We start from the raw sequence: 13,366 nt of genomic DNA, 5'->3' as shown, positions 1-13,366 counted from the left end.
GTTGAGTTTTCCCCTTACCGTATTGTCTCCGATATATTCCACTGTGCATGGTAGGATAGCTTTGTCCCCAGCCTTCACGGTCACATGTTCCGGCGTTGTGTTGAACTTTGGCGCTAAATCAGCCAAGGCTAAAAACATAATGAAACAGAACATTTAAACCGAGGTCATCTATTTTTCGAAATCCAAATGAAGTTTAGTGGTGTTTTCATTCAAATGTCACAATGTTGTTTTCTTGTTGTTGTTGTTGTTGTTGCTGTTTACTGTATGATAAAGAATATGAGGCGGAGATATATTTCAGTTGTTAAATTGCATTAATGTATACATTACAAAGTTCAGATTGATATCAACTATCATTTAATACCAGATGTAATTATTATTTTTATAAATGCATTTTAATTCTTTTTCAAACAATCTGCCAACTTAAACTAAAATCTTATTTGATTAAGATATACCATATATTTGGTGTGTCTGAATGCCCCCAGCAACAACAGCTACCACCATATTGTGGATCAGCTGATCCTGCGGTACATCAACCGTCTGTGTAATGCCGCAGCAGGATTAACACAATCGCTATAATTAAAGCTTGCAGGCAAATCTAGCCAGTATTTCGAAAACAAGATCGACCCACAGCGATAAACTCTCAACAGTGATGCCTTCTTTGCAGTATAGCTTGACAGTTCCAGCATAGTTTCCACCTCACGCAGTCCACCAAGGATCAACAATTGTGTTTCAGCTGGTGGTATCAGCGTAACAAAATACCCATTAGCATTGACTCCCTTCCCCATGCCATCAGACAAGCACAAATTCCCAATAGCCACGTCCGAATCTCAAGGCGCGGCTGACGCCCAGGGTATTCAAAGCCACAGAAAACCCAGTTGCAGTCATAATAACCTGTAAATGGTACTTAAAAGAAAGCGCTACAATATATGACGTCCAACTCGTTGAGGTGCATCGCCTCTGGCCAGAAATATGTTCCTAAATAGATTAGTGGTTTGGGGTTCTCGGCACACGCCACCTTGACATAGAAGCAGGCAACGAAACCTGATGTGTAATCAGCAAAGGTCGCGCTTAGTCCCCAAGGTGATGCTGAAATGACGGGCTCTGTGCCATTGAAACTGTTAATATGTTCAGACTGAGGGCGGGGGAAGATTGCGCTAAGTAAGTACACACGTAGGTGGCGAACGTTCTGGCTCAATTAAATTTAAACCAGTTGGGTGATGAAAAAGAATGAAATGATGGAATTTGTGACATATTTAAAAGGGCATTCTTGACGGAAGCTGCAACAGCTAGCATCAACTTTATGTTTCGTATTAGGTTTACAGACATGTATTTTTTAGTTACGTTGTAGAATTGATCCACCACACATCTTCATAAAGAATGTTCGTGTAAGCATACTTGCCACGTTGCACCGGTGGCCAAGAGTAATAGGTTACGTCTGTTTTCTTCAGTTTCTTTTGTTATAACGCGTGCTGTGTCAACAAACCTATTAGCTCTGAACTAACGATTTAAAATGAAGTAAAAAAATAACAAGGAGAAGGAGAAATGATACCTGCGACAGCCTAACTGAATCTGAAAGTCCTCCCAAGATACATGTGACCATCCTTATTGAAGTTGAAGGTACACCCAAGATACCTATGACCACTCCTTAATCGAATCTGATAGTCCTCCGAAGACATGTGACCATCCTTTATGAAGTTGATGGCACACTCATGATACATGTGACCACTCCTTATTGACTCTAATAGTCATCCCACGATACAAGTGACCATCCTCATTGAAGTTGATGGTGCACGCATGATGTGTGTGACCTGTCTCACTTAAACTGATGTCCCTAACTTAAGCTGATGGTATACACACGAATACGTGTGGCATCGATTATTGAAATGTAGATCCTTTATATGTGCGTGTATTACTATAACAACTATTCATTCTCTGTGTATTCCTATTGCATCTACGTGTATTGCTTCAAATAATCATACTACTACTACTTCTACTACTACTAGTAGTAGTAGTAGTAGTCTTGGGGCAAGGGTGGTCGAATCGTCTAAGGCGCTGCAATTCGCTGTGCAGGGTTGCGGACCCTGGGCACGCCAAAACCCATGATCCTGGGTTCGACTCCCAGTTCTCCCCAATTATATTTTTAGGTCTGTTAGCACCAGGCACGTGACTGATGGTTCACTAAAGTGGTAAACGTATGAGAGCTCCATCACTTCGGGCTTTCCTCCCAAAATTAGCTGACATGCCGTGATATATATTTGGAGTACTGTTCAAAGCGGCTTCAAATCCATCTCACTTACAATATCTAGACGTCTATTACAAGTACTAATTACAGAATATATTATGTTAGATGTGCTGCAACTTCTAGAGCTACTACACTGTTATATTACTGGTGGGCAGATAATAAACCAGAAATACACCCACCACCACCCATCCATCCGTCTTGAAGGAGATCTTGATTTACCATAACACGTGTCGTCACAACTCACCAGGAACCCTCGGATATATTTTTATGCAAATTGTGTGAATGACGGGTGCTACCGGTAGGGCAGGACATGTTTATACCTTCGCGAACACCAGGTGTCATGACTGACTTTCAGTGATCCATACATATCATTTTCACCGCTACTTTGCCTTTTACGCCCTATGGAATCTGTTTCGTCGGATAATCGAGACTGTTTTGTGTCTGGCGTTGACGTTTCAGATTTACCACAGTGTAAGCCACATCTATGCTGTTATTCCTGTGTCAAGACTTCTGGCAAACGCACATTAGGAGATAAACAGATTCTGTGATCTTTTCCTATGCGTGGTGTTTGGGAATACACCGACACCGGCAAATTACGGTTAGATTTCAATTTGAAGAGACTCCAAGCGTGAAATTATAAATGGAAAGAGATGGAAAGAGTTTTGTCTGTGTAATGTACAATATCGATTGAAAACCAAAGCAAAGTTGTCGGTTGTCATCTATAAATAGAATTTAGTTATAAATTAATTAATGAAAAAACAAAGTTGCCTACACTGCAGAAAAACGCGATGTGTGGTCGTAATTAATTGAACATAAAGCTGGAAAGAAAAAGAAGAGTTAATCAAATTTGGAAGATTGCACAACACGATTGTGATACAACTGTGTTGGTAGGATACGAGATCTAGTAGAAAGATAATGTTTTTCTGGACCTCTCTCCGACGTAATTGGGCCCCGACGTGTGTTCAACTAAGGCAATGCTATCTCCCGTAACCACAGATTTTGTGCAATTCACGTGACCCTTGCGACAAAGAAGTTTTAATTTGTGCTTTGCAAGAAGCAAAACGTTCAAAGAAATATTTTTCCAGCATTGTGTTTATATTTTCTAATTATTTTCTTGTCGCGTGAATCCTCGTTGATCACGTTTCTTTGTCTCTTTCGAATGAAACCCTCGAAAAATTCAAACACATACATCAAAAAAATATTTTAAAAAAATATTCATTTCTGAGCAGTGTCATTTCAAGGAATCGGAGCTGCAACTTAACCAAAAGGTTTTTTTTGTAAATGGAGAGTTTCAGCATTTCCCTTGAATGTTCAAGGGAATCCTGACTCTACAAAACAGAGCGACAAAAACGTTCAGACTTGAACGACGAGACTTCAGAGTACCATTCCTCTGCATACCGAGATAGATATATTGTTATTATTTCTAAGGTGCAAGGACAATAGGGACAAGAAGTGTCCTTAAATGTATAATTTCAGTTTTCTTTTCGTGTATCTCTTTCCATTACACGCTTCATTGGTATCAGAATCATTTGTTCAAACCATTGCCGGTTAAATTATATAGCTCCCAAGGGCAATCATCATACATTGAGAACAATCTTCACAACGAATCCATTCTACTGTATTCTGATTATTTCAACGATACAATCGACACTGTTGCACACCATGACAAATGATTCTGTTCTATTCCTGGTGAGCACGTATCGTCCCTACACAAGGATTTTACTAATTCAATAAACAAACTCTCCGTCCCCTCGGCACTGCACGATATGGAAACCAAGTCCGCCCAGTCTCGTAATAAATCAAGACTAGCACATATCGCATGTTGCTGGAAAGGCGACTGTTCGCGACGCCAGCTCGATAATAGACTGTGAATATAGCCATTTGGTCTTGTATCAACTATTAGGATGCGTAACAAGTCACGAGTTGGCACTAACCGATCACCGTTAAAGCGTTTCGACATGGAATTCATGATAAAGAAAATGGAAAATTGACGTAATTGTGTCGGTTTATACAAGTTCGAAAGAGACTAAAGTAAAATGGTGGGTACACGAATGTTCTCTAGTTAATATTCAATTTTTCTTGAAATATAATGCAGTTTGTCGTTCGATTTTAGATAACGGAAACATGTTGTTAAACAAAAAGCAATCTTACCAATGTCCCGTTCCTTCATTGTTAGTGTCCTTTTAAATCTCATGTGATTATGGGGATAATATTTCGATCTACATTTAAAGTCTATGATCGAATGTCTTGAGAACGTCGTGTGACATAGACATTGTGTTCTATATTATATCAGCCATAATGTGCAAATATAAGTGCATTTGCGTCATTCAGCGACATTTCGTTATTAATGGAGGTGCGTAAGCGAACATTTACTAGTTGAAGTAATCATTTGAAATATAACTTTCCACGTCGATGTAAATGATTTTTAATGCCGTTTTATCTAACAATAATTTCCACAGATGAAACTCTTTCACATTTCAATTATTTTCATATTTTTGTATGAATGCGAGAATAGTATAATATGATGAAATATTTCGGCGGAGAAGATTTCAATTGATCACTCGTGACCCAAGACTGCTAATATCGTTGCGGACATTACCATGACGACAAGAGTTCCTGGAACTGTTTGTACTGGGTGTAACCTTGTAACCGGGACATGAAAGGGTAACGTTTCTCATCGAAAGAAATTAACTCTTGTTTTTACCAAAGTAGCGAATGACTGTTACTTAATAAGACTCCTAAACACTGCCTCCTTCTCCCTTGATTACTAAAACCAGTAACTGGATATTGGCTACCAGCGCCATTGTAACTACTTTAAGGGTCTCTCCAACAAAAAGAACACCGTCAATTCCAATCGGCCAATCAACGTTAAACGAGGAGTTTCTTTTACTCGACGTTCATGAATCTAAGTTGAAAATCGTAAACTAGTTTTTGTTGTTTCCGCTAAGTGAACAGCTATTAGACTTGCCAAACTAAATCAATTGCAGTCTTCGGCTGTAGTCGTATGCTTACAACATTGATAGCTATCACTAGAGATCTACAAGGATTATCGACAAAAGTCAAAAACACACAGCACAACGGAATTAGACGGAGGAGATTATAATTTCATGACAGGTCTTTTCTCCGCTTCGACGCCGGCTTTGAAATAGTCGTCAAGAAAGCATGATGTAAAGTGTACATCAGTTCGGTATAACGCACATCAGCCCTTGTGCTCGTTCGTTCGCGTGATGCGTCTTTGTTAAATGTCGGAGATATGCAACCTTGTGTAGTTTTCAGCCGCGTTGCGTGTACGATAATCATAAATATTCCCACAACAACGTGGTGTAGCCAATTTTTAAACGACAGTAGACTATTTGGAATGTTCCGTGTTGACAGAGACGAACCGACATGCATTATATTAGGACTTTCGTGATGTTTAACCGTCTTCAGAAAAACAGAACAGAGTTTGCAAAACTGCCATAAGTCATTTGCAAATGAAATTCAGTTTGCTTCTAGATTGCTTATAATATTATAGCTTTTTATAACTTTTTGCCATTTCCAAATTCCAGCGATAATCTATATGCAAATAATATTCATGTCCTAGCCTCTTTTTCAATGTGAAGAAGGTGACGAATTCATTACACCACGAGGCTCGTTTCAAACAACTGTACATACCTGCGCAAGAATACACAGTGATATGAATAGCTGTGCCTATTGTGTACATTCCAGTTATGTTAGGTTTCAAAGAGAATGGAGTCGGTTTGTTCCCTGCATCTGAATACACTGAACTGTCCTAGTCTGCATCTGTGAGATCCCAAATACATTATCTTCATTATCTCGAAGACCATAGCCACATGATCCAGGACGGACCCACATCCACACTTTGGTCGAATATCGACACCCATCTCGATTTTTGATAATTCGATAGATAGTCTAGTTTTACTCCTTATGCGGTACAACAGTTATACGTGATGTTTTGTTAAGTTCGGTTATATGTGAGTGAGTGAGTTAGTTTGGTTTAACGCCGTTTCAACAGTATTACAGTTATATCACGGCGTGTCAGCTTAATGTGGGAGGAAAGCCCGAAGTGATGCAGGTCACAGACGTTTAACACTTCGGTGGAACCCACGAGCATGGGGTATGGTGCTGACAAACCTAGAAACATAGGTCTCTGGCGTGTGCAGGGGACGCAACTCTGCACAGCGAATCGCGGCGCCTTAGACTACTGGGCCACCCGTGCCTCCCCCTATATAAAGATTATATTATCTAACGGTGTTATCTTCATAATAAGCCAGGATATTTCACAGGCTCTTGATATTGTCATACATCTACTTTTATGTATATATACCCAGATTCTCCATCAATTGTTACTTCGCCAACTACTTAGTTAGGGCTCTAATAGCGTAACAAGGACACAGACTGGTCATAAGACATAAGTCTTACTGTAAATAGAGCCTGTATTTAACGGACACTGGTCGGCATCGACCAAGAGTGTGACCTGGGGCCCCAGTCGACTGTCAGTGTGACCGTGTCTGCTTTACATACAAGTACGAGCATAAAGTTCCATACATGATCAGTAAGTGACGTCTTATTGGACAAAATAAGCAACTAATAATATACAATTTTTTTTACTTTAACTTTGATTGACAGCTATGCTTATTTAATCTAAAGACGCTAAGACTGGACATGCATGACAGATGGCAGGCCTCTTGGGGCGTTTATCAGCAAACATTAATGATAAGTGAAGGTTAACCTGTGACGATTGATCCGTTCCTAGTTATTTTGTTGTGTGACGTCAGTGCGCCAAAAGCGCAAGGCGATAAAGGTTTCCTTAACTCTTTACTTTCTATTTCTTAATGCTTATACATAATGTGAATTCGATGTCATTTTGCATATATACATAAAAGCGGCTGTATGACGATGACGGCTGTATGATGGTCGACTCTGCTTTTGGCTGAGATGTCTTGTGGACATGGGGTTTTCTCGCATTTATACACGTTTCTATCGAATTAGTTTGTGTCAAATTACTTACTTTAACACAGTTACCGTCACTATTTGATTATCAACTGTTCCAGTGTGAATACAGGTACACAAAACCAGGACTGCTTCACACAAGCATCGGTTGTCATACGTTTGTCACTGAGGGAAATGGGATTTACGCCGTTTTAGCGATATCCCAGCCACTTCAGAACGGCGGACACCGATAATGGGCGAAACCCTTTGGGGAACCATGTTGGGAATCGAACCCAACGCCCCTCGTATGTAAGCAGGTAAGTCAACATTTGGGAATCCGGTTGACATTCCAAACATGCTTGAAGAAAGTTTTAGACGACACATGTATTCTAATGACAAAACATCATACACGTGCGATATGGGGGCAGCTACATTATAGCAACGCAATGGGTATACATTTCATGGTACTTTGCATCAAAACCAGGTTATCTGAATGCTTGTCAAAAGAAACATTGTTAAATATATGATCTTATCATGTGAAATATACACATTGTCAACCATACAGCCCTGTTTCATGTCACAGAATATAATTCTAATAAAAAGCGACAAAACGCTTTCCATAATCATAAGACAACTCTGTTGAAAGGACGGCCCACTGTACGATTCAGACTACATTTGTGTTTTTAATCACTATCCAAAAATTCACCCAACATTGACCTAAAATGGTTTTCAGTCCTATCCCCACTTGAATAGTTCACGTCTTATGTCCAACGATATTTTCCTGAACGAAGTAAGTCTCAATGTCTTCAAGAACGACCACAGGGACCCACGTATAATAAAAGATACACACACAACTCGTCACACTGCATGCCCGTTGTCAAAGAACCCCATCTATAAAGAAGACATGTCCAAACATAAAGATGTTCCAAAGATTAAGCAATGATGATACCCGACTTAACAATCCTTTGATGGCGTTGCTTGAAATGTACAAATTTCGATAACCAACAAACCCCGCCTTGGTTCCTTCTGGTGTTAAACCCGACAACATACCACTCGGATTTAAGTCTACCCCATGTAATGTTGCACCATCTTCAAACCTCGCAAACAAACTCATACATCTTTGATTCATCAATAAATCGCATCAGCGCCGTCCTAATGACTCCTCCTTTGCAGTCCACATCCTTCTCACATTTGTGTTCTTTGCTAATATTGACCGGTCTCAATGAAAAACTCAAACCAGGCGCGCTCGCAAATTAACGACAGAGCAAGGCTCAATTCTCGGTTTTTCTCGCTGCCCCGTTGATCCCCGAGACTAGGAGAGGTGGAAACCCGCAATTAGACAGAGTACACACTTGATTAGCGAAGGCTAGCTCGATATCCAAGGGTTGTTAGGGCAGGAAGCTCCCGAGAATACATCAATACTTTGACTCTTACTTTTTGCTACATGGTATTGATATGTGAGAGGAACATGATCATTGTACAAACACACTGTGTTTTTGTTTCCGTAGCTGTCATTGGTGATAAATCTCTATCTGTTTACTATCACGTTAAGATAATTAGATTAATTCTGTACCATCGATAGATCTGTGTCTCTTATCTAATTATCTAGAATATGGAGAAACACTGGGCACAGTATGCATGTCATTACCGGTTTGAGGTTTAGGGAATCTTATTCACCGGAACGAGTTCACTTGAATCAACGATGTTTCCACGTGGAACTTATAAGACAAATAAGAAACATGTTCTATTTACAAAAATGATTATAGCATATTGGGTGAAAACATGTATAAGATTCATAATCATTGGTCTTTAGCTAAGAAATTTCTATAATTTTCACCCTATTTACGCCCAATGGAATCTATTTTGGCCGATAATCGAGAAAACTGAGTGCGAAGCGTTAACGTCTTATTTTCAAATGTCACAAAAAAAGGGCTTCACACCGTGTGAAGCAAACCAAAGCCTTCAGTGTGGTGAGTAACTAGAGACTAGACCCGTCCTGGAAAATGAGCAGTCAGTTTGCGACATATCGGCAATAACATTGACTATCGCCTCTATCTTAGCAGTAATCGTTAATATTCGTCGTATCAATGTTTATATGAATGTTGACTTTCGAACGTGGTACGAATTGATACCTAGGGTTCGTTCTGTATAAATTGTAGGGTCTCTCTGAACCCGTTTCGCTATTTGTATCACCAACAACTGTTTCCCACGTTCCTCCATTATGCTATTAGTGTTTGAAATACAATTGACCGTCAGTTTCAGCTGTAGACCAGGTGAACATTTGCGTAAATTGAAAGCAAGCTCTCAAACTGGTTATTGCAGTCCATGTGGAAAAAAATTAATGAACCATATTGTCTCATTCTCAAGAAGACGAGATTACGTACCAAAAATATCCCTCCTAAGTAAAATGGGTTTATAGCTTAAACCTTAGTTTGAATATGATACTGCATGGCCACGTTTGATTGCATGTAAAAACCTCTTCAAGAACATCATCAGGATAGCCAAAGCCATCCAAATGTCACAGCTCATGTTCGGTGTTGAAATGCCCCATCCCATATGGTATTAGCCTCATATGGTAGAGATTGATCATTAATGGCATGTATACATCTATTTAATCAACACTGTTTATTTTCTATTAAACACCACCATCATGGGGAAAGTCAGACTGTGTCTCGAGCGCAGTACTAGAGTCTACATCACGCAAATGGAGCACTAACCAGCTTGTCCTATGTAATTCACCACGAATAACCATCATTACTATCAAGATGCTTTCATTCACTTCAAAGAAATGGCTCTAAAGATCTTCGACATGTGGTAAATTGAATTCCATAATTATCTCATCTCGGCGCAAGAGCTTGCCTAGAGGTAATTCTGAAATTCATTGAAGATATTTCAGTGCGCAAACAAAGGTTGGGCTGGTCCTCGTCAGTGCTTGACAAACTATGGATCCAGAGATGTGGCTGTGCTGAGGACTCCATCCTCAGTGTGGGTGTATTGGCCACATCAGAACCTGCATGCTCTTTTTATATCATATTCATCGAAAATTCCGTTTTTCTTAATCAGCATGCTACCGGATGTATAGATTAATAATTACCAGCTGTATACCTGTCGGATGTTGTGATATTTTATAATGCTCTGGCCGCATTGTTTTGGGAGGTATGCGTAATGGAGATGTGTGTGTGGTAGACAGTCGGTGCATCAAGTATTCATTCATGTATGTCTGGCAGAGCTGTATAGCGTCCCCTGTTAATTTCAATATCTTGATGTACATCACATTGTTATATTAAAGTCTTGCTCCATCGATACTGGGTTTTGTCTTGGTTTGAACTGGTGTACTGTATCACCGGCGCTGAGTCTTTGCAGCGGCATATACCATTCATTGATCTGCCATAACAAGGCAATAACTGTCCCATCAGAGATGAAACGATAAGGGAGAAACAGTTTCGGTGGGCCGGTTTCAATTAGCCTGTCCTTTTACAATACCGTTGGAATAGCGCAAGGTCAACTGCTGATGTTTTGAGAATATATTTGGTTTTCCAATGTCTGTTAGAGAGTCTATGGAATGTATATCACAGGAGTTATATTACATTCTACACTTACCTGAGTCGGTCGGGTAGAAGAGTGGTTAAAGCGGTCGCTCGTCACGCCGAAGACCCGGGTTCGATTCCCGACATGGTTGAAATGTAATATTGCTGGAATATTGCTAAAAACGGCGTATTATCATACACACTCACTCACTCTACACTTAACTACAGTAGTCGTGTCTGGGAGGTACAAACCAGTGAAAGATAGTGTGAGCACCAGGTCATCCACGACACACTGGAAGGGTCTGATCACTGCTGAACACTCCATTTCAGGAGGATAGGCTTCACACGCTGTCCACGTGGGGAAGCAAGCCCTGGCCTTCGACCAGACGAGCAAAGGCTTTGCCAATTAGGCCACATAACCACGAGTCGTGCTCAGAAGGACCGCCTCCGTGGTCTCGTGGTAGAGCTTCCGCTCGGAGAGCGCTCGGCATACGTTAAAAAAGACGTTTAAAGATGGTACTTGATGTTACCCTGTCTGGCGCTCGGCATGAAAGGGCTAAAACAAGGACTGGTCAGCTCGGAGTATACTGTGTCTGAGTGGGGTATTTATGTTATACTGCAGCATGTATCTCAGTGGGCTTGCACTATAAATCGGCATCAGCCCGGTCAAGTACAGGCACACACACACATACACACACACACACACACACACACACACACACACACACACACACACACACACACACACACACACACACACACACACACACACACACACACACACGCGTGAATGCACATCGCAATAGTGCAATAATCTTGAACGCAATGTTAAAAAACAATTTCACCTCACCAGACCTCGTACTCGGAAGATGTGGCCACCTGCTCACATATTGTAGTAGCTCCCCATAAAGCAGTGTGTGTGGGAGACTTACAATTCACGGAAATCGTAGGGGGCTGACATGATTTGAAGAGTGGACACCATGAACATTTCCAGACCTGATCGTCACGATTCAGTGGCTTTACATTCTAATGATTTCAGTTGTGATCCACTTTTACCACGCAAATCTAAATTGCATACATAGATCCTTGAACAGCTTACTAAACTTGATTTATTTCTCACTCACTATTTTCTGTCTCAGTGGAAGCAAAGACACATGTTGGAAAGTAAACAAGTTTCCTTAAATGACAAAAGTCGGCCGTACAGCGTGTTGTTGTTTCATTCGGGCAGTTTTAAGGACTGTTTCGGCGTCTTTGTAACGCATACTTGTATCAATCAAAGCTGCATTGATTTCGTCGTCCACGGGTTTAAATTGCTGGTTGAAGCGGTGCGTTTAACAAAAAGACTAAGGGCCAAACAGCGGCCTTCGTTGAATGCACGCAATAATTGAATCTTTCAGACCATGCTCCTCCCGCCACTGTCGCTTAGACCTACTGCAGTTACCTCCCTTTGATCATGATGTCCCTTGCGACAGACAGTTGTTACTGAAGTTGCCTGGGGATGTTTTTTCTACGCGTTCAAATTTTGCAGTAATTTCCAAAATGGTACACACAAATGAAGCTATTTGTACATATCACATATCATAAATCATAACAGTCTCAAGCTTTGTAGAACCGAGATCAAAACTAAGATGAAAGATAATCCCGCAGAAAACGGATATGACGTCAGGCATGGAATCGCGGCGTCTTCTGGCAGTTGTTATTATGTGAACAGCAATGGGCGGGGATGGTAGACTGGCCTCTCGCGGACAAACATTCGGGTAATTGCGACTAGACGGCTGCGTTTGTTGAGAGGCGAATTCATTGTAATTTTAATGTGAATAAAAGGCCTGATTTCTTTTCAATGTTACATTTCCACACTGATTATGTATGCTGTTGGAAGTTCGCCTTTGTACAGGGCGAGCGAGTGAATGCATTTAAGGCTACATTGTGCACTATGACAACTACATATGATAAACTAACTCATTCAAATATTCATAACTATTCATGATGACACGTGGAGTGGTATTTGACTAAATATTGAAAAATAATTACCCCCATATACAAAGTTCACATGTTTTACATATGAAAGAAGATGAGTACAGTTAACAATTTAAGAGTTTTGTGCCTTTGAATCAGAATTTTCTCTCGGATTGGCACAGTGAAAAAAAGGCAATTTTGTCAAGACGTTAAAGTTAAGCTTCAGGTATATCGATGGTCTGATATCGTTCAATAACCATTGTTCAATAGCCAATTCTCTTCCACGGATTCAACCACCTGAACTAGAAATAAAGGAGACCAATGAGATCGCCTCGTCTGTTTCATATTTAGTTCTATGCATTAAGGGGAGCACGGGTGGCCCAGTCGTCCTAGGCGCCGCAATTCGCTGTGCAGAGTTGTGTCCCTTGGGCACGCCAGAAACGTATGATTGTGGGTTCGAATCCCGGTTCGCCCCGATTATGTTTCTATATTTGTCAGCACCATACCCGTGCTCGTGGGTTTCACCGAAGTGGTAAACGTCTGAGACCTGCATCACTTCGGGCTTTGGCTTTCCTCCCACATTAAGCTGACACACCGTGATATAACTGGAATACTGTTAAACCCAACTCAATCACTCACTCACTCTATGCATAAATATTCAGAGTGACAATACACTCTTCACAAGACTGTATGACAAGAGGGATGACTT

At 40.7% G+C, this 13,366-nt stretch overlaps 1 protein-coding gene across 1 annotated transcript in view; it reads right to left on the bottom strand.

The window, feature by feature from the left end:
- LOC124150096 (lachesin-like) overlaps positions 1 to 13,366 on the bottom strand; it is a 101,566-nt gene that overhangs the window by 17,394 nt on the left and 70,806 nt on the right. The window contains exon 2 of the mRNA XM_046522010.2: positions 19 to 128. Within this exon, the coding sequence (XP_046377966.1) occupies positions 19 to 128 (110 nt within the window). The remainder of the gene's footprint in view (positions 1 to 18; positions 129 to 13,366) is intronic.

This window comes from Haliotis rufescens, unplaced genomic scaffold (assembly GCF_023055435.1).
Source record: "Haliotis rufescens isolate VD_foot unplaced genomic scaffold, xgHalRufe1.0.p SCAF_1, whole genome shotgun sequence".
NCBI classification, from domain to species: domain Eukaryota; kingdom Metazoa; phylum Mollusca; class Gastropoda; order Lepetellida; family Haliotidae; genus Haliotis; species Haliotis rufescens.
The sequence above is the reverse complement of the archived record's forward strand: the minus strand, read 5'-3'. Positions and strand labels throughout refer to the sequence as shown.